This window comes from Lepisosteus oculatus, chromosome 11 (assembly GCF_040954835.1).
Source record: "Lepisosteus oculatus isolate fLepOcu1 chromosome 11, fLepOcu1.hap2, whole genome shotgun sequence".
NCBI lineage: Eukaryota > Metazoa > Chordata > Actinopteri > Semionotiformes > Lepisosteidae > Lepisosteus > Lepisosteus oculatus.
Window position 1 is genome coordinate 625,769 of NC_090706.1, and position 25,189 is coordinate 650,957.

Genomic DNA, 25,189 nt, shown 5'->3' on the forward strand with positions numbered 1-25,189 from the left:
ACAGAAAGCTGTAACATCATACACACACTTCACAGCAGGGTGCACAGCTCCAGTCTCTGGGTTTTCAATCCTACCTGCCTCTTAATGATCTCATTGATCAGCTGATCTTCATCCTCACTGGGCTCTTGAACACTTGTCAGAGGGCTTCAGCTGCTGATGTCTTAAGGAGAGCAGAAGGACCCGCTGGATCCAAATCTTGGAGGACTGGAGCTGTCTCAAGCCAAAGGGTATTTTGGTTCCAAATGCTCAATAAATTATTGAAGTTAAATCAATTACTTAAGTTGATTATTATTAAAATGGCACTAGATCTAAGGGTTACGTATAAAACATGAACTTGAACACACACACACACACAGTCACGTAGTGGTGTCCTCCTAGACAGACACGCACTGCTCACCAGCTGCTCTGTGAGCAGTCCCACAAGCCCCACAGACAGGAATTTCCCCTTGAGCAGACCTGACCGGAGCGTGGCTCCGGCTTTAATCCTGCGCTAAACCTCAGTTCGGCTGTCTGCGCCTGAGTCCTGTCAGCCCCATGGCAGCGGGCTGTAGTGTGAAAGGCACAATGGCCAGTGCAGTGCTGACACAGCTGTCCTGTCAGGATGGACACACAGACGCACAGGGGCGCAATGACCCGTCCCAGGCCCGTCCAGTGTGCTGCCAGACCCCCAGCCCTGTGTGTGTGATCTGGGCGCTCTCTCACAGTGCTCCCAGTTTAGGATCTCTGACCTATTGACTGGACTGTATGGCTAAGCATTGAATGAGCCAGGAGAAAGTCAGCCTGAGCAGGGCCTGCCTTTCCCTCCTGACACACCTCCAGTTGTAACCCCACAGGGATTTACAAGCTACTGGAAATGTTTCTAGAGGAGGTTTCACTGTAGTGTACAAAGACACGAGTGACTGAAAAAGAAAGAGGACATTTTCAAGCAGTACACAAGGTGAAAATGATTTCAGACAAAAGTCCTTCAGCTGTTCAGAAAGAAATGACAGCTGATGAAACAGCTGAACAAGGACTTTTGTCTGAAACATCCCAAAGAAAATGTCCTGCCTGCCTGTCGGATTTTATAGCAGAATCTACGAGCAGACAGAAAATCAGGTTATGCTGAGAATCTTAGTGAATAAACACACTGTCACTGTAGTTTGTTTGGAAACCTGTTTTTTGGTTTGGAAGAAGGAAGTGGATCTTTTATCTTCAGAAACGAAGTGCTCTCAGGAGAGTCACAGAGAGGACGACGACGGGGGGGGGGGGGGGTTTAGGGTCTTTATTGGATAAAAAGGAAGAGCTTCAAAGTTTTACAGAGTTTGAAATAAAGGCACAGAAGCTGTTGTGTGTCTGTGGTTTGAATGAATAACTTTCCGAACGGGAGCTGTAACAGCTGACCCTGACCAGAGGCTCTCAAGGCTGGAATGTGTGTGAGGTCAGGGTGCCCCTCGGGTCAGCCAGAATCAGCCTCTCCACCTCCTGAAACCTCCCCACGCTGCCCACTGCTCAACCTCCACTGAAGAAGAGCTCACACCCCTTCTACCCCTCCAGAGCTCTCGCCACTGTGCTGCAACACTTCAAAAAGAACAAACATACAGTACAGCCGATATTAATGCTCCTCTATTTAAGACTGTATCTTGACACAGGTACTGGCAGCCATCAATTTAGATGATTTGGCAATTCTACACAATTAAAAGAAACATTGTTGACCTAATAGGACACTTTCAACCCAAGTATGCATTACAGCTATGAATCAGTGCCTCTCTCTGCTTCTGTTACAGGGGGTCTTCAGCTGCACAGATACAGGGAAATTAGACCGGTGAGAAACAAGAGCAGACCATCCAGCCTGCCTCCGTATTGAGCTGCCAGGAGCTTTCTGAATGTACAGCCTCAGGTCTTTTCTGAAGCTCCCCCTGCAGGAATGTCCTCTGCAGAAGAACACTTCTCCTGTTTGATAGGAAAGGTTGCAAATGACAGGAGGCCATTCACCCCAACTTGATAGACATATTTTATATATATATACGTATATAGTGTATCTTTATATATTTAAATAGTGCATAGAAATATATTTGTCTTATTCTCTTTTAGACATAAAAAGTTAAAAACAGGGTGAAAACAGGTTCAATATCGACATCATAAATTAAACATAAAAAGCCTCATGTTTAGTTTTTTAAATCTGCATAAAATAGAAATAAGCACAACCAACAAGCTGCACATTGCCCTGCACATTGTCTGTAATGTTGTTTGGGATGTGATGTTTCGTGTGCATCATTTCACGTTTTGACTGGTCATTTATTTTCCACATCCTGAAGCAACAGGAAAGAAGCATTAATCAAATGACATCACATGACTGAAGGACTCTGTTGCCAGTATTGTGCACAACACTCTCTCTGCCCAAGGCTATTCCTCAGAGAGGCCCAGGGCCTCGCTCAGATGTTTCCAGTCGGCGTTCCAGGAGACTCAGAGAGAAACAGTACTGTCACCAGGGCTGTGCGTTCCAGACCCCCACCTCTCTCTGGGCACAGCAGCGCAGAGGACACTGTGCTTCTCCAGTGTTGGAGACAAGCTGTCTGCTGCATTTCAGACATTTCAGACTCTGAGACCTGAGCACACCTCTGAGACTGCACACCTCTGAGCGCACCTCTGAGACTGCACACCTCTGAGCGCACCTCTGAGACTGCACACCTCTGAGACTGCACACCGCTGTGTCCCCAGGCTGCTCATGCCTGTGGTGATGTCAGCCTGGAGATCCCCTTGGGCAGCACCACCACAGCCAAGCTGAGGACCTGACAGACACATGAAACTTGGCACAGAAGTAGTCACCACAGGGATAAGCTTTAAAGATCTAACGATCCCAGAGCAGACAGACCGGTTCCCTAGAAGAGTAATGCAAGTGCCCGGAGAGAGTGGAGATGACAAACAGCACTGGTTTGATGGGATTGTTTCTCTGCACAGATGGGATGATGAGGACACTGAACAGACTGAGGCAGAAGAGCTCCCCACCAGCACCCGCTGGCTCCCCCACAGACAGCTGCTTGGATTTCCTTCCTTGGAAGAATAAAGCAGCATCAGGGCTCAGGTGTAACAGGATGCAAGAGCAGGCTCTGTTCTCACTGAAGGCCACTCAGCAGCATCACAGTCAATGAGAAGACCTCTAGAGCACCAATAAGAGCAATGGCTCTGCACAGGTCATCACCACACTACAGAATGCAAACTCCAGTAAAATAAGACTAAATTCTACTTCACATATATGAACTAAAGGGATGTTAGCTGGCCTTAACGAGAAGTGTGGTGTGTTTCTGGCAGTGGAGAGCTCTCTGAGCTCCTCTATGAGGTGCTGTGTATGGGAGGGGTCTACAGCACAAGACTGATGCAGAGGGAAGACCTCAGACCCATCCCCTGGCAGGGGGCCTCTTCCAGGTTTTATCAGATACAGGGCTGTCTTATAGAGGCCTATAACTGCTGCTCGTTCCAGACCTATAACATTATGTTAAGTTTGCTCAGGCTCAAATTTAAAATTACACAGAGTAATTTTGCCCTTTCAGTTCAGCCATACAAGTTGCATGAGAACCTATTTTGGGCAAAAAGCTGATTAATAAGCAACAGGAGACTGGTTGGCTAACCGTGCTGTTTAGCCCAGAGACTTTGTCTCAAAGCTGCATGAGACAAGCATGTGACCACTCCTGATTGTGTATTCTGGGAGGGGTTTGGAGTGATCCTGATTGATGCAGCTCACACTTGGAACTGAAGAACATTTGAGAGGATTAGTACTGACTAAAAGAGTAGATTCAGCTAGTGGGAGAGACGGAAAGAGTTCTCCCCATAGCTACAGTTCTCAGCTGGAATGTAGGAGGCTCTGGATTAATGAGATGACCACCTAGTGCTCAACAAGAGGGCTGGAGTTATGTGTGACAGACTGAAACTCCTCACAAAGACCAGCTCATACAGTAAATGCACTGCCACTGACACTAAGCTACTTTCAGTCCTACAAAGGAACAAGTAATAGGTTTATTCGATGCTGAAAAGAGAAGAAAGAAAACACAATGTTTCGGCTGTGGAGCCTTCTTCAGGTGTGAGCAAATGAGACTGTGCTCACAACCGAAGAAGGCTCCATGGAGTAAACCTTAACATGTTCCTTTGCAGCCTACGCATGCTGCTGCAGCTCCCCACCTGAACTACTATCAGTCCTGGAGGACTACAGTATGCACCATGGTCTGATCTCCTCCAGCCCCCTGTGAAAACGGTCTAGAGCTTGTAAAAGCATTAAAAAGCAGGAAGACTGAGTCCCAGACTGCTTGTCTCTTCCGCTGTTAGTGAAGCAAACAAACTAACACAGAAAATGTCCAAACTCTGATCCCATAAAAGAAAGTTGAGTCCTTATCAGATCCAGAGACGGAGTGGAATAAAAGTGGCTAAGGCATTGGAATCTTTGGAATGGAGTCCTGAGATATTTAGCGGTGAGTCCTGAACCCAGCTGCAGGCTGGCCAGTTGGAGCACGGACAGCCAGGGTGAGACTGTGTGTATTTGGTTGATGAAAGTGAATCATCACGTGTCTTAATCCGTCTCGGATTTCGCCACCTCCTGCCTCTCGGCCTCACTTCCTGTGGTGGTGGTGCATGTCCTCCATGGTGACACGACCCCAGACGCCGATGATAAAGGTCTCGATCTGGCACTCATTCTCCCCCCGGGCGATCTTGAAGTAGCCGTCCTCTCCCCAGTTCCTCCCCCATGAATTGGCAGCAATCTGCAGGGGGAGAAGTGAGCAGAGCTGCTATGTATACACCTCCATACACACACACACGCACAGGACACGCACACAGTCCAGGGCAGAGATAGAGAACCAGAAAGTTGAGTGGTCTGCTAACTAGAGACTGATTGTGCTGCCCGTTGTTGATTCTAAAATTTTAAATGCAGTGTTACAGGAAGAAAGGGAGGTAGGGAGGAACGGTGAATTTGTGTGCCCTTACCCAGTACTTCCGTGTCTGGCCATTATAATCCCTTTCCTCTCCCCATCTGTAACAACGGCAGAGAAAGCAATGCATCATTATTAATAATACCAGCAGTAGAAGATGTTTCTGTGAGGAGTACGAGCACCTGCATGTCCAGTGCTCTGACAGGCAGGTGCAAAGCGCTGGCTCTTAATTCGCAGGCAGACAGACTGAAAGCCCAGATGCCAGCGACAGAGCTGAAGACCTCAGTTCTAAGCAGTTGTTTCCATGAAAAAAATAAAAGAAAAAAGAATGGAAGTAGGCAAGTTGAGAGCACCAGATCACAAGTCAGTACATGTGCTGCAGCTCTCCAGCCAACGAGAGCTTCAGAGCTCCTGTGTGAAAGCACTGTGGTGAAAACCTGACCCTGGGAAAAACAGCCCAGTATTGACAGCACTGCTGATGCAGACAGAGTGGTGAAGAATGGTATGATCCTCAGGAGTCCACTTCTGTGGAAAGGAAATTCCTGGTGAATTCCTGGGTGGAAATACAGGAAAAGGACAAAAATACCCTGCGGATTTCTTACGGCAAACTGACTATATGTTTGTAAATCCAAGAAATTGATAGGGATAAAGAACCCTGCCTCTTTGGCTGTGATGAGAGGTGACTCTGTACGCATGATGGCACTGTGTTGCAGGGCGTCCCTGTACCCTGGTGCTCCTTGGGGCGCCTGATCGACTTCTAGACGAGGCAGTGCATCAGAGAGGCACTCCTCATCTCCCCTGAAGGCTAAAGCACGACAGAAATCCTCTGGTCACTTCCTGTCACAGGCCGAGGAAGGAAACTCCCCCTGCCCCAGCCCATCCTCCCTCGCCAGGAACACCCCGACCCAGAACACCGTCTCGCCCTGGCGCCGCAGACAAAGGCTCTTCCACCAGGGCGCACAGCAATGTGCTTTCTGCAGCCTTTCCCAGGCGCGGCTGGGGCCGGGGCCTAATGGGGCGTGATGGAGAGGGATTGTCTCCCCACCGTCACCCCCCGCATCCTGAAAATACACGGATTCTGGCGGCTATTGCTGCAGCCCAGAGCAGCGAAAGAAGTGCAGTGTCAGCCCCCGAGTGACCGGGCACAGACCCGTTCTGAGCAACAGCTCCAGCTGTCTTCAGGCCCGGCTCCAACAGCACCCCGGGAGTCACACAGCGGCCCTTTTACCCCAGCAAGGTGTTGGCATCGCAGTTAGCGCAGGCATCATTCTCCCTTCTCCTTCCCCACACCTTTTCAGCTTGAGGGCACTTTGTCTGTGTGCTAGGGCCTTCATGCTAGCAAAGTGAGCTGGTGTCAGTGAAACTCCTGATCCACATTTCATAAAGATGACCTCTTCCAATTCCACCTGAATACCGATTCAAGTTGCAGCCCACAGCTGGAGAAGCTGAGTCCCAGCCTCCTGGTCACATGTCCCCTCCTGCTGGGAATGGTGAGCAGCCCAGCTGCAGGGGCTCATGGGAGAGGGAGTGCTCAGCCAAGCTCTGTCATTGCCTCATCAATCCAGCAGGCACCTTGACCCAGGGAGAGTGCAGTGTTCCAGCTAACAAAGGGCAAAGTCTTAAAAATAACAGCAGGGGTGAGGCTGCAATCTAACAGAACTGTTAGCAGACAGATTTCTCTGAACTTAAAGAAATTCGTTGAGATGACAGGATCTGTCAGACAGGGGCTTGGGAGTCACGTCAGCCGGTGTCAGTGTTCCTTCTCCTGCTCTCAGCAAAGTTTCCAAAAGCATTTCCACTTTCTTCTTTTAGCCATGTCATGGGGACGGTAGCGTGAGCGGGCAGACGGGCTGGCGGGATAGCGGGATAGCGACCCGCACGCCCGTCGCGGCACACAGGGGCCGGAGCAGAGCGGCAGGGATGCGCCTTGGCCGCAGCGTGGGCCCCCTTGACAATAACTCAGGACAACAGGGAGAGAACAGGAGGAGCTGCAGGAGCACAGCGGCAGAGCGGGACACCTCCTGAGGTGGGTCTGCCCCAGGGGGCTGTGGGATGGCAAGAGTCAACTGGCTTTCATTCCCACAAGGCAAACCTGTCTGTCTTGGCTTGTTTGGTCGGGGGGAATTATATATGGCAATTAGTCTAATTAACACGTGGCAGCCCCGTAGTAAGCAGTGTTGCTGTGCCAGCTCGTTTGGCAACTCCAGACTGTGAGCCGGCTGGCAGATTCTACAACTGGCCCTCAGCTGCCAGCAGAGACAGGATCTCTAAACAGCAGCCAATCACGAAGAGCGGTCCCAGCACAGGACGAGACCGGCTGGGACCCGGGACCCTGCCCTCCTGGCAGCTGTTCCAGGAGCTGCTGGGGAGGTGCGGAGGAGGAGGAGGCGCCGGTGGGGGGGTCAGACGGTCCAGGTGTGCTGTCTGCATTCCTGTGGCAGCCCCCTCTCCCAGGCGCGGAGAGCCCTGTCACCCCTGATCTAATCTCTGAAGTGTGGCGAAACAGTCAGGCACTCCAGGAAACCAGGGCCGTGACGAGGGGCGGCTGCAATTACATTCACACGGTGGGGAAAGCGGGCGTTTCTAGGAACGAGCCCCGTTCTGCTGAGGCAGGGCTTGTCAGAATGACACTGCAGGAGAGCGAGACATCCCGCTTCGTCCCGAGCCCTGAGAAGCTAAATTTGTCCAGTTAAGACTATTATGAGTCGACCAGGTCGATAAGAAAACCTGAGCCCAGCGAAACACTCCAGAACCACAGCAGGTGCTGGGATGGATTCCTGCAGCTTGCACGACCCCTATCGCACTGGATGAGATTCCCTGGATCTGAGCCACCCGGAGCCCGGAGCAGGGCGGCTGTCCTCACCCTGTGATCCTGACGGAGTGCGTGCCGTGCTTCCGGTACTGCGGGGCCTTGCGGCTGCTGACGGGCGTGTGCCGGTAGATCCCACTCCGGTATACGAAGAAATCCTCATGCACCTCCATGATGGCTGCGTGGGGAATAGGGGAGAGCCCGTCAGGGAATCGCGCCCGCTCGGCCAGAGGAGCCGAAACCAGCGGGCAGGCGCACCGAACTGGGACCAGTGTGTGTGGGCTTTTCCCCAGTCTCAGAGCCACGGTGCTCTGCAGGGCCACACGTCTACAGCCAGGCCTGATTAGAGTAAAACTGCCCTCGTCAAACCCCAGAACTAACAGAGCCTAGTCCTGCACCCCTGTAACCCCAGAACTAACAGAGCCTGATCCTGCACCCCTGTAACCCCAGAACAAACAGAGCCTGATCCTGCACCCCTGTAACCCCAGAACAAACAGAGCCTGATCCCAGTTTGTAAAACTGTCAGGAATGAGCAGCGAAGCCAAGAAGTAAAAAACAAGTCGAAATAAGAGGAGATTCCAGGAGTGACAGACATTCCTGGAAAATGCTTTAACATGATGGATCACGGGTCAGCAGGACGTGACGGGATGATTAAAGACGCAGAGCCCCATGTCTAACTCCAGGCTGGGTGGCACAGTGCAAAGGTGAAGGGTCACAGTGAGTCATGGCAGCTCATTATACCTGACGAGAATGCTCTGCTCTCAGGGACCTGTGGCTCGTGCAAGGGGTCAAGAAGGTCAGAGGTCAGGCCCGTTCTTTGAGAGGGCCGATGGCTGTATCGCAGAGCTTGTGTTCCCTGCTGCAGGGAAGGGTACAGCCTGAACACCGTCACTGACTGTGTGGCAGCCTTGAGACAATGAGGGAGAGTGTGTACGTGGCCACAGGTACTGAACGTATTTATCAGGTCCGAAGGGTCGGCCTGCGATCACCTGCCGACTGATACCTCAGTGCCCAGGGCCCACTGGGGGTCAGGTGTCACGACCCCTGCTGACCCTTCTGGTGAAAGACTGAAAGGGAGGAGAGCTGACACTGAGGCCAGGAGCTGGTGATGTGATTTGGTCACTTGTCACAATATCAGAAAGAAACTTGTGCTGTACACAGGCTCTCTATACGGAGTGGAGTGGCTCTTTCTCCATGTTAAAGCCTCATTCCAGGTTAATTTTCAAATGGATTGACCTCGTTAACTCTTCGACGACCAGCATTGATTTGGTGACACAATCTGTAAATCTAATGAATCATTTTTCTCTGTTTCTGCATCTTCATGTCTGTACAGTCCTAAAACCAGTAAAACCAGAGAGTCCAGCTCACCTCTCCGGTCAGCTCCTGAGTGACACCACTGCCCTAACTGGGAGGGTCAGGAGGTCACCCACAGGCCAGCCACTCTGCAAATGCCCCTGTGACTTCAGTGTCGTTTGCCTCTTTCACATGCTTTTCTTCTCTGGTCAGAATCCCTGTCAGCATTATAGCACATTATATATACAGACATTCAGGTACCTTGCACTGGGCCATTGTCCATGATCTCCTTCATGATTTCTTTCTCCTGTGCAAAGAAACAGAAGAGAGACCACAGTGGTGAATCACCCATCTGTCCACGTGCAGTAAAATAAGGGACAGTGAGACAGACAGTGGAATCAAGCAGGGACAGACAGACAGAGGCTGTGGAATCAAACAGGGACAGCGTGACAGAGACAGTGGAATCAAGCAGGGACAGACAGACAGACAGTGGAATCAAGCAGGGACAGAGAGACAGAGACAGTGGAATCAAGCAGGGACAGACAGACAGAGGCAGTGGAATCAAGCAGGGACAGCGTGACGTCAGTCTCCAGTCTTCCCAGTGCGTTGCTTACGTTGGAAGACAGTCTGTAGGGCGGGGTGGACTGGTAGATCTCGTTCTGGTAGCTCTCGGCGCTGGGGCAGCGGGCCGTGGCCTGCCTCTTGCCCCTGCCCACCGGCCGGCTGTGCATCATGCAGTGGGGGGTTTCTCCGGGCTGCGGGGCCGAGAAGGGGTAGCACTCCTGCGTCACCACGCTGCGGAGAGATATGCGCCCGTCAGTGCGGAGCTCCACATGCCCGGCGCGGGGGACTGGCGCGGCCGGGAGGGCAGTCCTACCCCTTCCTGCGCAGGAACCACCAGGCTCCATCGACGCGGCCCCAGGTGCAGCCCCCCTGGTTGCGCGTGTCGCAGGAAATGATGTTCTGGGGCGACAGCTGGGGGGTCATGTGGCCCATGGACTGGATTGCGATGCGGTCTGACGCCACCGCTGCAGGGAGCAGAGACAAGAGACAGGAAAGGGCTTTCAGGCAGAGCCGGGCACGTCCGAGCCTCGGCAGCGGACAGGAGCAGGGCGCTCACCTGCGGTGGAAAAGGCCCAGGACGCAGCGCAGTTGCCCTGGTCCAGCGGCTCGTGGATCTTCCCCGGCCACTTCTCCTCCGCGCGGAAATACGGCGGCAGGCGCTCCGAGCTGTCCATGTTCATCTGGCAGACGGGCGGACAGACAGAGAGTCAGCGGACAGAAGCAGCAGCACAGCCCGACCTCCGCTGTGCTGATCTTTCCACTTACTGAGCCCGTCTGCAGGGGAGAGGCCAGAGACCAGGACGACGCACTGGAAGACTGACAGAGGGACTAAAGACGGCCACTCCTGCACTGAGGGTGTGAGGGACTGACACACAGGTGGACAGACAGGTGGACAGACACATAGAAACACATAGACTGAAAGACACAAAGATGGACAGACACATGGACAGACACACACAGACTGGTAGACACACAGATGGACAGACTGGCAGACACACAGACTGGTAGACACACAGATGGACAGACTGGCAGACACACAGACTGGTAGACACACAGATGGACAGACTGAGAGACACACAGGGTGCCCTCACCTTCAGCTCATTCATGGACAGGATGCTCCGGGATGGCAGCTGGGTGCCCAGCCGGTACCGGATGCCCTCATCCAGAGTCATTCCCCAGAACTGGCTGTAGTTCCCTGCATGCCAGCTGGCAGCACAGAGAGAATAATGGTAGCCTGTGCTCACCTCACACATATAGGGACAACTGTGTGATGACTATGGAAACAGTGTGTGTAGTGTTTGTATTATCATTTTCTCTTATCTCTGTGACTCTCTCCTGTCCCTGTGACTCTGTCTTCTGTCCCTGTGTCTCTCCTGTCCCTGTGACTCTGTCTCCTGACCCTGTAACTCTCTCCTGTAACTATGATGCTCTCCTGTCCCTGTGTCTCTCCTATCTCTGTGACTTTCTCCTTTCTCAGTGATTCTCTCCTGACCCTGTGACTCCGTCTCCTGTCCCTGTGACTATGTCTCCTGTCCTTGTGACTCTCTCCTGTTCTTGTGACTCTGTGTCCTGTCCCTGTGACTCTCTCCTGTCCCTGTGTGCTCTTACCCGTAGTTCCCCCTGTTGATAGCGTGGATCATGTCTGGCTCCACCAGGCAGACGTGCTGCTCGCAATCCCACTGTCCGGTTCTGGAGCAGGTGCTGAAAAATGGGAGGAAGAATTTGAGGGAGCAAACAGAGGCAGAGAAGGAGTCTGGGAGAAGGGGGGAGAAGGGGGCACAGCCTGCTGTGCATCAGAAGCACGTGTTTGTGTTGACTGAAGTCATTGACTGAACTGAATGTGTTTTTGTACGTCGTGATTGTTTTTAAACTGTACAGAGCACGGCGCTCAGGGAGAGCCACAGACATGGCAGTCAGACCGAGGCAGAGGAGGACAGGGGGCAGCAGAGCCAGCTCTCCTGAGAGGCCACGGTCATGCAAACTGCTCCTCAAGCAGCGGCAGGAGCTTGGCGGGGAGATTCCATGAGGGAATGAGTCTCCGCGGGGAGCTGGGAAGATCACAAGCCTTTTAAGGCCTTTTAAGGATGCACAGAGCAGAAAATTCCATTTTTAGTCAAAGATTAAGGCAGTTTGTAGGAGTCGGCTGACAAAACTGATAGGGACCCATTTCACAGTGCTGGATGGGAAATGGAGTATCTGGGCAGGAAAAGAAAAGGCAGGAAAGATAATTTCTGTTGTTTTTGCCAGATGAATCATCTGATTTCCAGTAGCCTGACAGCCTGCACTCAGCCAGCAGTCACAGGGAGATCAGAGGAAGCAGCCATGACAGTACAGAGTGTCGTCTCAGGCGATCTTCCCCTCTCTCTCACACACTGCTGCTCCTGCACGGAGCTCTGAGAGGGGCTTTGACACCGCAGCCCCTGTCCTGTCTGCATGTTACAGGTGGTTATGCACACAGAGAGGGTAGTGAAAATCATAGTTGTTGACTGAAATCCACTTTTTTCACAGGACAGGGCTGAACTTCCCTTGAGCCACTGAAGGTGTATTTCCTCTGGAACAAAGCAAATTTGCTTGCGTGTTTCATGTGCTCAAGAAGTGGTTTGCATTTCATGTGCAGAAACAAGAAAAAACACATTTTGACACAGTACATTCCCGAGGAAGCTGTTCTGATAATGTTGAAGTCTCACACAGTTGCTCATAAGCACTTGCAGATATGTCCACACAGCTGTTTGTGTGTCTGTGCAGCTCTTTAATTCTCTTTCCTTCACCCTCTTTTACCCTTTCCTCCTTGTCCAAATTCAAATTGAATGATTTTTTATTGGCATGACCAATAGCAATTATCAAACTTTAATCCTCATGTAGAACAATAAGATATCACTCTGACTGGCTCACAAGAGGATTGTGCTGAGCTGTAAGTAGAGTTTGAAATGAGCACAGACAGACTTGTGCAGGGTGAACAGTTCAGTGCAGAGAAAAACAATGGTGTTATAAACAACAGCTTGCGCAATTCAGGAGTTGTGCAATTGCACCTGTGTTATAATGAGGATACACAAACACAGATGCATGTCCTGGCCTGAGACCAGGTCATCACCAGTGGGCAGTGGTCATCTCTCTCTTGCTCGCTCTCGCTGGGTCCCCCAGAGACCACTCTCAGCCCCTGTGCTGCGACACCCGAATACCTAAACACTGCGTCTCTTCCAGAAACTCAACTAAATTACTTCTGCATTGCAGTAGACAGCTTGCAGCGACTCCTGTGTGTCATTCCTTTAAACAAGTCAAACAGTACTGAAGGAAATCTTGTCAAGTTTTAAAATTTCATTACTGTTTTTTTCAGTATAAGAACCTATCAAAGCATTCAGTTTTGGAACTTTATTTGATGTTTTTATTCAAAGCCACTTATATTTGCACCCATTCATACTGCCAGACAAGTGACTTAAGTTACCCGTGCACTGCAGTTTATTCGAATTTCCAACAGCTGTGCCCTACATGGGATCTGAACTCATAACCTCCCCATTACAAGCCCTGAGCACAGCTCCACTCTGCTGTGGGCTGTTCGCCACAGTGTACTGTAGTAACAGGAGAGGGAAGTGCTGCACAACTGAGCAGTGAATTTGCAAGGAGTCGTCACAGCTGCTCTCCTGGTTTCCGCGGTCGCAGAATGTCTCCCGCTGGCCTGCACCTCTCCTGCGGCCCAGCATGGCTTCGCTGTGCCCAGACTTGCTCCTGTCCTTCTGCGCAGCACACGGGTGACAATGGGAGAGAGCTGCTCCCAGTGTGTGATCGAGGGCCACAGCCTCGCACCCTGACGATGGAGAGCAGCTGCTGTGTACTGGGACCCCCAGCATGTGCCTGTCTGCAGAAAAGCCCTTGTCTTTAACAGACTCAGGGACCTACAGGGTGAGCCAGTGAAATTCTGCACCTCGGTGCAAAGGCTCTGTGTCCCCGCAGAAGAATCTAGGAGCGCTTTCTCACAACGCACGCCTCTTCCTGTTTCCTGTGGCACTTGCCCAGACCCTGTGCTAAAAATAGCCCTGCCCGCGTGAAAGGTCTCAGACCGGAACAGCCCTTCAAACTTCAAGTGCCCCAGTGAAAGCTGACAACAAGCAGCAAAAACAGAGAAACAGATAAGAAGCGACGACCACGAATGTGCAGGCCACTGATACCACCTGCCTTCCCCAGGCCTGCCGCGCCTGTGGCCTCGTGGCCACGAGAGAGAGGACGCTCACCAGAGGTTGCAGTTCTCTCTGTGCGTCGCCCCGGGGTGGAATCTGTGTCCGTTGCGCTCGCAGCTCTCTGGAGGTGAAAGACAAAGCCTGGGTGTGAAAGCAGGGCCGGGTCTGCGGGGAGAGCCTGGGCGCAGGTCTGCTGCAGGCTGGCCCTCAGTGACGGCACAGCCGCCGGCAGCTTCAGGGCCAGCTAGAATCCCAGGGTGCAATGCTCCACCCCAGCCCCACATAGCGGCTGCAAGGTCTGCCCAGTACGTGCCCGGCACAGACTCGGCAGGGGCCCTGCACAGACCCGGGCCACCAAGCCCACTCCCTCCACAGGGCCCACGCGTGCCAGCTCTTCTGCGGCAGGACAAGCCTGGCGCTGCAGTACCAGCATTCCCAGCCGCACCCAGACCACCCCTGTGGGTCAGCCCTGCGCGCCTCTCGGGACCTGCAGGGTGACCTGGCTCTCCGCTGGCTCTGCTCCTGGCTGCCATTCTACACCACCTGGGCCCCAAGCCAGACTCCTTTGGCAAATAACTGAGGCCTTTAATGAGCACATACCTGCGGTGACCTCTGTGTGACCTGACACACATTAATACACCACCCTCCAGCACCCCCATCCTGCACATTCTTTCACTCAGACTCCATTCATTCCATTCAACTCCTCTTCACAGCCCTCTGCTTCTCTCTTCCTCTGTCTCCTTTTTTCTTTCCATCTCTCAGTCTCCCTCTCTGCCTCTCTCCATTTTCCTCTCTCTCCCTGTCTCCCTCTGTCTCTGCTTCTCTTTCTCTTCTCCCTCTCTCTCTCTGTCTCACTCTCTCCCACCGTGTCTCTCCCTGTCTCCCTCTGTCTCTGTCTCCCTCTGCTTCTCTTTCTCTTCTCCCTCTCTCCCTCCCTCTCCCTCTCCCTCCTTCTCTCAGCACATCTCAGCTCAGAGCCCTGTTCAGAGGTTGAAAAGGAAGAGGCACAGAGGAATGTTTCTTTAGGGCATCAGTATACAGCCCACCCACGTTTCGGGTTCAGGCTCCCCGGTCTCCCCCTTACTTACTAAAGATTGTGGGGGGTGGGATACCCAGGCAGTGACCCCAGAAGTCCGGGCAGCAGTCCGACACAGTGCGGTTGCAGAAGAGGTCGCAGTAGCAGATGGTGTCCAGATAGGGAACTGTGCACTGGTCATCGCGGCCTGGACAGCAGCCCCCCCTCCGCTCGCAGTACGAGCCATAGGGGTCCCGGATCCCCCCTTGGTGAAGAGGGTTGTTCAGCTGCCGGCGGGTCCGAACCTGGTGCTTCGCAATGCCAACCTCCACCATCAGGAGGAGCCCCACCGTCATCAAGAGCAGGTGCATTTTCTAGGAGGAGGAGTTCAGTGTGTCTGTAGGAATGACAGAGTGGATATAGTCAAAATACAGGAGTTCCGCACACAGTCTGCCTACAGTAATCACACACACAGTCTGCCTGTAGGAATCACACACACAGCCTGCCTACAGTAATCACACACACAGTCTGCCTACAGTAATCACACACACAGTCTGCCTGTAGGAATCACACACACAGCCTGCCCGTAGGAATCACACACACAGCCTGCCCGTAGGAATCACACACACAGTCTGCCTGTAGGAATCACACACACAGTCTGCCTACAGTAATCACACACACAGTCTGCCCGTAGGAATCACACACACAGCCTGCCCGTAGGAATCACACACACAGCCTGCCTGTAGGAATCACACACACAGTCTGCCTGTAGGAATCACACACACAGTCTGCCTACAGTAATCACACACACAGTCTGCCCGTAGGAATCACACACACAGCCTGCCTGTAGGAATCACACACACAGTCTGCCTGTAGGAATCACACACACAGTCTGCCTGTAGGAATAACACACGAAGTCTGTCATTCAAAATAAGCAAATAACAAGTGAAAATACTCAGAGTGCATTAACAGATCACTTCTAAAACTGATACTGAAGGGCCCTTGGCAATATAGTCAAATGAATTAATTAAACATGTTGTAGTGCTATCTGTGAAAAAAACAATGCTGAGGGGTGTCATTTGAAGAATCTTGTCTGAGGACAAAAGGACGTGAGCTCCAGTAGGACTCGATCAGAGAGCAGGATGGTCTCTGTGTGAATTTAGATTCAATGTAATTACAGGTTTGATACATGTACCTGTAACTGGAGAGCACAGGGTTACAGGGCAGAGCTGCTGTTCAGTTACTACTTTGACAGAGAGCTGGAATGTGGCTGCCTTGTGTGTTTTGTGATAAAAGGCCTGTCAGGATTGCTCTGTCATTGTGGCAATTATATCACACACTCTCTCATGCACATTGCCCTGCTCAACTCACACTCGTGTTCAACACACACTCTCTCATGCACATTGCCCTGCTCAACTCACACTCATGTTCAACACACACTCAGAACACTCACTCTCACTCGCACACACTCATGTTCAACACACACTCTGAACACTCACTCACACACACACACTCGCTCAGATGACTCTCCTGTGGGCGTTGGTTGCACAGCCTGGCTTTCATGCTCAGAGCAGGAGGAGAAAGGAGAGGAAGAGGCCGGTTATATAAATAGGAGCTGGCTCTCACCCTGCAGGGCCATCGGACCCAAGATTAAACCAATCTTTCTGCGTGATTGGACCTGAACACACACCCCTGAACTGATAGACCGCAGGGATTTGATCACTTAATGCGCAGTAAAGTGCAGTTCAGTCAGTAAAGCCCCGTGAGAACAGGGTAAAAACACAATACAGACAGTAAAACCCCGTGAGATCAGGATGAAAACACAGTACAGCGCAGTAAAGTCCACTGTGATTATGGTGAAAACACAGTACAGACATAAAAGCCCAGAGATCAGGGCGAAAACACAGTACAGTGCAGTAAAGTCCACTGTGATTATGGTGAAAACACAGTACAGACAGTAAAGCCCAGAGATCAGGGTGAAAACACAGTACAGCGCAGTAAAGCCCGATGTGATTAGGGTGAAAACACAATACAGACAGTAAATCACACGCCTAGAGAGATCCAGGTAAAATCACAGTACGGTTGGTAAAGCCTAATGAGATCAGGGTAAATGTACAGTACAGGCCACTAATGTCTAGCGAAATAAGGGTACAATCACGATACGGTGTAGTAAAGCCCAGGAAGATCAGGATAAAATCACAGTACAGCGCAGTAGAGTCCAGTGAGATCAGGGTACACTTGAATTACAGTGCAGTAGAGCCAACTGTCATCAGGGTACAATCGCAGTACAGTGCTGTAGAGCTCAGTGATATCAGGGTAAAATCGCAGTACAGTGCTGTAGAGCTCAGTGAGATCAGGGTACAATCGCAGTACAGTGCTGTAGAGCTCAGTGAGATCAGGGTAAAATCACAGTACAGTGCTGTAGAGCTCAGTGAGATCAGGGTAAAATCACAGTACAGTGCTGTAGAGCTCAGTGAGATCAGGGTAAAATCACAGTACAGTGCTGTAGAGCTCAGTGAGATCAGGGTAAAAGCACAATACAGTGCAGTAGAGCTCAGTGAGATCAGGGTAAAATCACAGTACAGTGAGGTCATGGTAAAAGGATAAGAAAACTGGAAATACCACCTCTCATAAAGCTTCTCAATAGCCACCTGTCCAAACGCAACTGTTTGCTGACTGCAATGCTCACAGATTAGCCACTGACACCAGCCACCCTGCCTGCCAGACTCCCATCGACTCCCAGTGCTTCTCTGTGACTCTCACTCCTAACTTCTGCTCCACCCAAAGGAAACTCACAGGAGGTGACAGCAGACCTGAAGTGAACAGTTCTGATGCTGTACCTCCTCATTCTAAAGATGCCGTCAGGTTTATCAAACCAGTCTTGTGTTTTGTGAATTACCGCCATAAAAGGAGGCAGGAGGCAGGAGGCTATGAGACCCGACTGGCTCTCTGGACTTTAACAGCTAATTCATCCCAGGGTCTCACCCAGCTGCTTCTTGAAAGAAGCCAGGATATCTGAACAGTTTTAAACTAGAAGGGGGCAGCGTAAGGCAAGGGAAGAGTCTCATTAATTTCAGCAATCCGAGGCTTTCCCAGACAGCAGCAAGTGGAAATAGGATCTACAGTATGTAAGACAGGGAATATTTAGGCATCAAAGCCGAGTGAAGGAAGACAAGCGAGGCTGACTCCGAGGTGAGAGAGAAAGGAGAGGAGGCGGGGGAGTCGGGCGTGTTGTGCTCTGCTCCTGGAGTTCCTGATTTAAACATTGTTGTGGAGAATTTGCTGGAATTTATCTGAAGGTTAGGAACAAAGCAGGACTTGTTTGGTTTGGAGCAAAGTGTTTTGAAATGGGTCAAATAAGAGCAGAGACAAAGTGCACACCCACGGCCACCTACACACATCCACCTTTACACACACAGGCACCTATACACACACAGCCACCTATACACACACAGCTATACACATACAGACACATGTACACACACATAAAAACACACAGACGCATGTACACACACACCTGTACACACAGGTACACATGTGCGTGCAGGCTCAGAGCAAGAGTGACAAATGAGGAGGACATTCCCCCAGCGTGCGCGATGGGCTCTGGCCATGTGTCGCAGGACCGCAGGGTGTCGGGTTCGACAGCACGGCTGGGCGGTTTGAGACTATCCAAAGAGAAGGACAGCCCTGTGCTGGAGCAGGAGCAGGGTGAGAGCCGAGGGACAGACTCTCGGCCAACGGTCCTCTCTGGGACCCCCCGTTTGTCTCTGTGCAGTTCAGAAACCCCTCTTCTCCTGGCCAGGACTGTGCCCCGTCCAGGTGTCTGAGATTTCCGGACAGTAACTCAACGAGCCTTGGAGCCCCAGACAGGAAACAGACCACATCAGTTTAGTGTATCTGCGTGCGTGAGAGGCACCTGCCCTCCGCGCCTTTCGGAGAAAATCAACGAAGCGACCAAAGACAGAGACACGCCACATCCTCCTCGGAGGAGTTCCTGCTCCTGCCGAAGCTCCGCACCGCGAGAGGTGCTGGAATTCCGTGAGTCCTGGAACAGCTGGCGCAGGCTGCTATGATGTGCCTCCAGAGTAAAACTGCCACCACATGGCACCAGGTCTAAAAGATCTAGATCACGATCTAAACTATCCCACAGCTCCAGGTCTAAAAGATCTAGATCACGATCTAAACTACCCCACAGCTCCAGGTCTAAAAGATCTAGATCAATATCTAAACTACCCTACAGCTCCAGGTCTAAAAGATCTAGATCATGATCTAAACTAACCCACAGCTCCAGGTCTTAAAGATCTAGATCACGATCTAAACTACCCTACAGCTCCAGGTCTAAAAGATCTAGATCACGATCTAAACTACCCTACAGCTCCAGGTCTAAAAGATCTAGATCAATATCTAAACTACCCCACAGCTCCAGGTCTAAAAGATCTAGATCACGATCTAAACTACCCCACAGCTCCAGGTCTAAAAGATCTAGATCAATATCTAAACTACCCCACAGCACCAGGTCTAAAAGATCTAGATCAATATCTAAACTACCCCACAGCTCCAGGTCTAAAAGATCTAGATCACGATCTAAACTACCCCACAGCTCCAGGTCTAAAAGATCTAGATCAATATCTAAAGTACCCCACAGCCCCAGGCCTAAAAGATCTAGATCAATAGGTGATGATCCACAACTTACAAAATGCTCATTAGCATAAACATGACTCTAGGCCTTTCCCGGAAAAAGAATAATAAACATGAAAGAAGTACAAACACGCCCCAGAAGGTGAAACTAATTCACTATGAATGAAACAAGTCACAAATTACACACACGCATAGGTAAATAATATTCAGGAGTGTTGGAGGAAGCTCCTCTGTACCTCTTGGAGGAGTGTTCAGTGAAGTTTGCGGTCTTGTTCCCGAGTCCAGCCACGTGCAGAGCAGCGATCCAGCGCGGAGCCCGTGTGCAGGTGAGTGGGAGGCAGCGAGCTGTCTCAGGCTCTCGGTCTCTCAGGCTCTCAGTCCAGCCTCTCTCTCTCTCCCCCCCGCGCTTGGCTGCACTATATACTGCAGCAGGGCGGCTGGAAGAGGGGTGTGCTGCTCAGGACAGGCCCCTCCCCCCCCCTCACTCCCCTCTCCGGTCCAGACCACAGCTCCCTCCCTTGGGGCTGAAGTCCTGCTCCCGCTCCGTCCTGCCCTGATCCTTTTTGATCCCAGTTTTAAGCTCCCAGCCTCCCTGGTCTCCCTGCACCTGGCTGCCCCACCCCCCTGCACAGCTCTGTGGCCTTTGCCCACCTCTGCCAGGCTGTAACGCGCTGGGAGAACATTCCTCGGCTGCCTGGAATAATCCGCCTCTGCAACCAGTTCAGAGAGCCTCTCTGCTGAACTTTCGCAAGCAGCCTCCCTGTCTGAGTGAAACAATAGCTCCCCCCCTCCTCCCCCCAACACCTGTGCCCCCCAGCACTGTGACAGGCTGCCCCCAAGTGGGCAGACGGTGTCATGACACTGCTTTACACCTGCAGTGCTCGACGGAACTGAACGCTCGTGTCCTCTTCTGAAGCCAGCTGCGGAGGTCATTTGCTCGAGCAGCAGGTGGAACACCTGTGCGGTAGCTCTGGATTTCCTTTGGATTATTGCCTGTATATCCTCTGCTGCTGTCAGGCACTGAGCAAGATCAGTGGTGCTGCAGTTTCTATACAAAGCAAAGACCCTCACACCCTGCTCTTCCTCACTCCCTGCTCTTCCTCACACCCTGCCCACCCTCACTCCCTGCTCTTCCTCACACCCTGCCCACCCTCACACACTGCACATCCTCGCACTCTGCTCTTCTAAAAATCCTGCAGCAGGATTCTGGACAGTGGGACTGTGGTACAGTGGGCCTCTCTGGTTCCCCCAGTGCCCCCAGTTTGGAGTGGAGACACCAGTACACACATATCTTCTGCAAATACAGCTGTGGACAGACAATAACACCTTGAGCATCTCGTAACTCAAAACAGGGAATGTTGATGAAGACATCAGCACAGTGAAAGGTAACATTAGGAACCACAGTTTGTCAGTCTTTACCCATCGGAGCCTCAGCACCTGGCTACCTGAAAGTAAGGCATTGTCTTACTCTTTATTTCTCCGATTTCTGTGACTAAAATTCCATCCACCCGCAACGGCAACAACAGCAAGTGAGCTCAGCGAGGGCAGGAATCGAGGTCTGCTCGTGCGAGTGCCTGATGGCTCAGCCACTCCGAAACAAGACCCCATCACAGACACCAGACAGCCAGCCAGCTCGCCCCCAAAAGGTCCCTCCTGGGTCACCGACAATGGGCTGATTCAGCAGGACACCCCGATATCATGAGGCCCGCCACATGACTCCAGTGACTCACAGGATGTATATGATCACCTACTGGCAGGGCAGGCTGAGTCACGGCTGCACATACACTGCGCTGGTATAGAGCTCCGTGCAGCGGTTGTGCAAGGGCCAGCTCACACAAGTGGAATCTGTGTTGAGCAAGATGCTGTGGCAGTAATGTGCAGAGAAAAAGGTCACCTGGAGTCTCAGATGTCCAGGGGAGGGAGAGAGTGGGCGTTTCCAGGCAGGACAGACTTGGCTGGCGTGGACACACCACGTGGCCCTGCCATGCCATATGAAAATGAGCAGGGACAATGCTACAGCAGACAAAGCGCCTGGCACAAACTGGAGGTGGCACAAACACGGCCCTATCCTGCACTGCCCGGCCTTCCAAGCGCCCCACTCCTATGCAAGCGAACATGCAGAAGGCAGGAAAAGAGTGTGCTCTGTCCACCAACCAAGATGGTGTGAAAACAGCTACTGTATGTCTCCAGTGTGTGCGCGCGCACTGATCCTCCGCAGGTCATATTCAACAAGCGAACCCCTGTCGACAGTGCCTGTTGGGAGTACACGCAAGCGCGCACACCGAAGATATCCCTTTCCCCAGACACCATAGCCCGTAGACACAATACACTGTGGCTGGAGGAGACACGCAGACAGAATGTTGTCAACAGCGAGTGTTGATGTTAGGAATGGTATGTGATGTTTTGACACCCACACAGAACTTCTAAAGTAAAGATCCATTGAGCTAAACCTCAGTTCTGACCATTACATGATTTTTTTGCAAGCAAAACCCCACCCTTACACAATTGTCCAGTGTCAGTGTGAGTACATTTTCAACTTGCTCACTAATTAACACACTGCTTCATTTTAATCTGGGCAATCCACTGTGTTACAGGCCCACTGCACTATGTTCTGTGTGTTACGCACTCTGTGCAATGTTCTGTATTACAGGCTCTCTGCTCTCTTGCTCCAGAGCCCCAGTTCATGCTCATTTCGGAATGACAAAGCCCCTGTCAGACAGGAGAAGTGAAAAGCAGCAACATCATCAGAAAAATTTGTCTCAGCTTCTCTTTTCCCGTCAAGCAGTTGCGTCACGGACACTGTCCTCCAACAGCTCAGCAAACACCAGTCATCCTTCCTGCAGGAGCTGTGCTGAGTCCAGAGACAGGCTACAGAGAGCAGGAGGCCGAGGGGAGAGAGGTACACCTGTCCCACAGGCTGAGCTAGGGGAGCCTCCATTTCTACACACCTGTGGACGAACGCAGTGAACACACTGTGCAGCCTCTCGGCATTTGGACATTCACACGAGCGATACAGCTGTGTGAATCTCGTCTTCCTGCCACCTGCCCTGCTAGCCGGGGTGTCACTGTGCAGGGGAAGGTCTTGTCAAATAAAGGATTATTGATCCACAAGACAGAACCAAGCCCTGGAAATCTCTGTGTCAACACAGCTGGAGCTCGTGATCTTCTTACTGTATATCCCCCTGTCATGCTCCACACAGCTTCCAGCTGTTTGCTCAGGGCTGCACTACCTGTGCGCGTGGTAGGAGGAGCTGGGTGCTCCTGTCTGGCTGCTTGGGACAGGCCGAGTCTTGACTTCCCTGCCCCAGGTCTGATGACAGGGAAGAGGGGATCTCCAGCCAGGAAGCAGACAGGGCTGTGCCCACACTCTGAGCCCCCCGATCCATGTCCGCACAAACAACGCATTACTAATATAATAAGCATTTCATGTAGAGCCTTAAAAAGTGTCTTCTTAGTGTGTCAAAGCACTTTACAGAAAGAAAATATACAATGAGAGAAGACAGCAAAATTACATTTAGGGTTTGGAATACTGTTAAGGGAATTATAAGAATTGTATTTTGGAATTATGAGATATTTGGATTCTTATTTATATACTGAGAAGCATTACAAATGCACAGATGAAGACAGAACCTATACCTTATTTAGAACAAGCTCACCACTGAGCCACAGCTCAGTCTGCAACCCCAGTGGATGACCACCAATGCTTCCAAAAGCCCAGAAGTAACACAAGTGAAATTCTTACTAATGTACCAGAACACAAGATTACAAATGAGAGAGCGTTTGTCAGATCTAGCCTGTTGGATTGCTCTGTATCTGATTATTCTGAGGGTCTCATCCAGCTATTTCACAAAGGAAACCAGGGTGTCAGTTTCAACAACATGGCTGAGTAGCTTGTTCCAGGCTCCCACCATGCTTTGTGTAAAGACATACTTCCTTCCATTAGTTGCAAATACACTTCCCAGAAGTTTTTATGTAACTGCTGAAGAATAGCAGCATGTTCTTCCCACCGTTCCAAACTAAAATGTGCTCCTTGTTGGGGGTTTTTGCAGATCCTGCAGGACAACTTTTACCACTCCAAGGCAAAATCGCAGATCCAAAAATAACAGCCACTTCCTCTCCAGATTGAAAGAGCAACTTTGAAATGCAAATTACTAAGAAAACAAGCTAGCTACAGAATCTGGATGTCATGCCAGTTTTTGTTATTCTTTTATTAAACATTAGAAGACTGACAAACACACACACTCCTGGCAGAACATCTCTGAGGCTGGGCTGTTAAAACACCAGGAGCCTCGGGGTCCTGCAGTCAGCACCACACTAACCTCTTTAATTCAGGGACCCACTCCTGTCAGGCACGTGAGCCTTGAGCCACAGAACCGGGAGGCCCAGGGCAGTAGCACCTGTTGAAGTGCTGGGGATCACAAACGGTCCTTCAGTTGTGACGAAGCAAAGCTCTTGCCCCTGAGCTCTTCAGAAAGATGCCCTGATGCCCCAGTGCTGAAGTGCAGGCAGTGCTGCTCCCTCCAGATGAGAATCAGAACTTCACAAGGCAGCAGGTGAGAGGACGCTGTTTGGCTGCAGCTGTTCATCAGCTCAAGGACCCTCCTGAAGGATTCAGCCAGAAGCCCCGGAGCTCTGCAGCCCTGTCTTCAGTCCCTTCTCTCTTGATACAACCCGCGGGCACAGTGTAGCCTGGCTCCTTCAACTACAGTGTGCGGAGAACTGCAGGCTCGCTGGTCCGGCTCTCTCCAGGACCTGAGCTGCACACAGCCCTAACTGGGCCCACGAGGTCAATGAGGAGGAGGACCTGCTGCTCTGCCTGTCTGGAAGGCATGTGTTTATGTGGGAATGTGTGGGAATGATCGGGGCAGTCAGCGCTACAGCACGCTGGGAATGTCTGTCCTGAGGTGCACAGCCCGGTTCGGTCAAGATGTTTTTGTAACAACGTTTTATCCAGTTCAAAGAGTTCTCAGGGGAATCTGCTCTTATTGTTCTGTGACAGATACAACGTTTTGTGCGTTCCACTGTGTTTTTGCCCTCCCTCTGGAGCTCTGTTCTCTTATCAAAGGGGTACGATCTGTGAGTCTGCTTTTCCAGAGCAGCTGGCCCGGCGGGGTCTGTGACAAACGCAGGAGTGAGATTTTCCTGGCTGGGCCCTGGACAAAGCCTTCTTTGAGGTCATCAGAGAATCTGTTGCTCCATTGTCCCGGCTCGGGTCTCGCACTGCAGCCTTCGTGACACTGGGAGCCCGTTTCCGCGGTGACTGCATGAGCGCAGCGCCATGGCAACCTCAGGAGAAACAGAACAACACGGCATCGACAAGGAGCTGCGGACCACCCACCCGAATTCCACAGGGTCCCAGGACGCTTTCCCTGAGGAAGGGCCGCAGGTGAATCTCATCTCAGGCAGGAGTCCGACGCAAAGGCATGACTCAAAAACACTTCCCTGTCCGTTTTCTGGGAAGACTACAGAGGGACCAGTCAGGAGCATATACATCCAGTGTGTCAAAGACAGATCACAGGACTCCTGTGAACCCAGGGCCCCGGGAGCAAGGGGGAAATTGCATTGAAGAGAGCACATCCTTACACAGAGAGCAGTGGGGGTCTGAAACAGGCCGCTGAAGTCGGGTCCTCAGGATTCTTCAACGAGCAGCTGAATGAAGACCCTTGAGTCCTCTGGCGAGTGCGAGGGTCCGAACAGCCTGCTCTTTCCTCACCCCTGCCCCGCCCTGCAGAAAGAGTTGGGGTACAGATGCCTTGCACTATATTGGGTTGGTCTATCACTGCTATAGCATCTATGTCTAAAA

The 25,189-nt window shown here is 51.6% G+C and overlaps 1 protein-coding gene across 2 annotated transcripts; it reads right to left on the bottom strand.

The window, feature by feature from the left end:
- Positions 1-1,246: 1,246 nt before the first annotated feature.
- On the bottom strand, positions 1,247-20,169 carry tinagl1 (tubulointerstitial nephritis antigen-like 1). 2 transcript variants are annotated; one of them, XR_011190965.1, is made up of 13 exons: positions 19,623-20,169; positions 14,822-15,145; positions 13,788-13,854; positions 11,170-11,262; positions 10,653-10,767; positions 10,118-10,241; positions 9,875-10,025; positions 9,612-9,792; positions 9,259-9,304; positions 7,759-7,882; positions 4,951-4,996; positions 2,652-4,727; positions 1,247-2,595 (listed from the first exon to the last, which is right to left on the bottom strand). XR_011190965.1 is itself a non-coding variant. In XM_015348477.2 (12 exons), the coding sequence occupies exons 2-12, from the start codon at positions 15,117-15,119 to the stop codon at positions 4,578-4,580; spliced, it is 1,395 nt and encodes a 464-aa protein (XP_015203963.1). In that variant the 5' UTR covers positions 15,120-15,145; positions 19,623-20,169; the 3' UTR covers positions 1,247-4,577. The 2 variants fall into 2 exon arrangements, 1 of the variants encoding a protein (XP_015203963.1); XM_015348477.2 differs by having other exon boundaries at positions 1,247-4,727.
- Positions 20,170-25,189: the final 5,020 nt, after the last annotated feature.

Coding starts and splice junctions, on each gene's coding strand:
- tinagl1 (XM_015348477.2), bottom strand. CDS start 15,119: ATGCACCTGCTCTTGATGACGGTGGGGCTCCTCCTGATGGTGGAGGTT. Junction 9,793..9,874: donor TGGTTCCTGCGCAGGAAGGG/GTAGGACTGCCC, acceptor ATCTCTCCGCAG/CGTGGTGACGCAGGAGTGCT. Junction 4,997..7,758: donor CACTCCGTCAGGATCACAGG/GTGAGGACAGCC, acceptor CCGTTGTTACAG/ATGGGGAGAGGAAAGGGATT.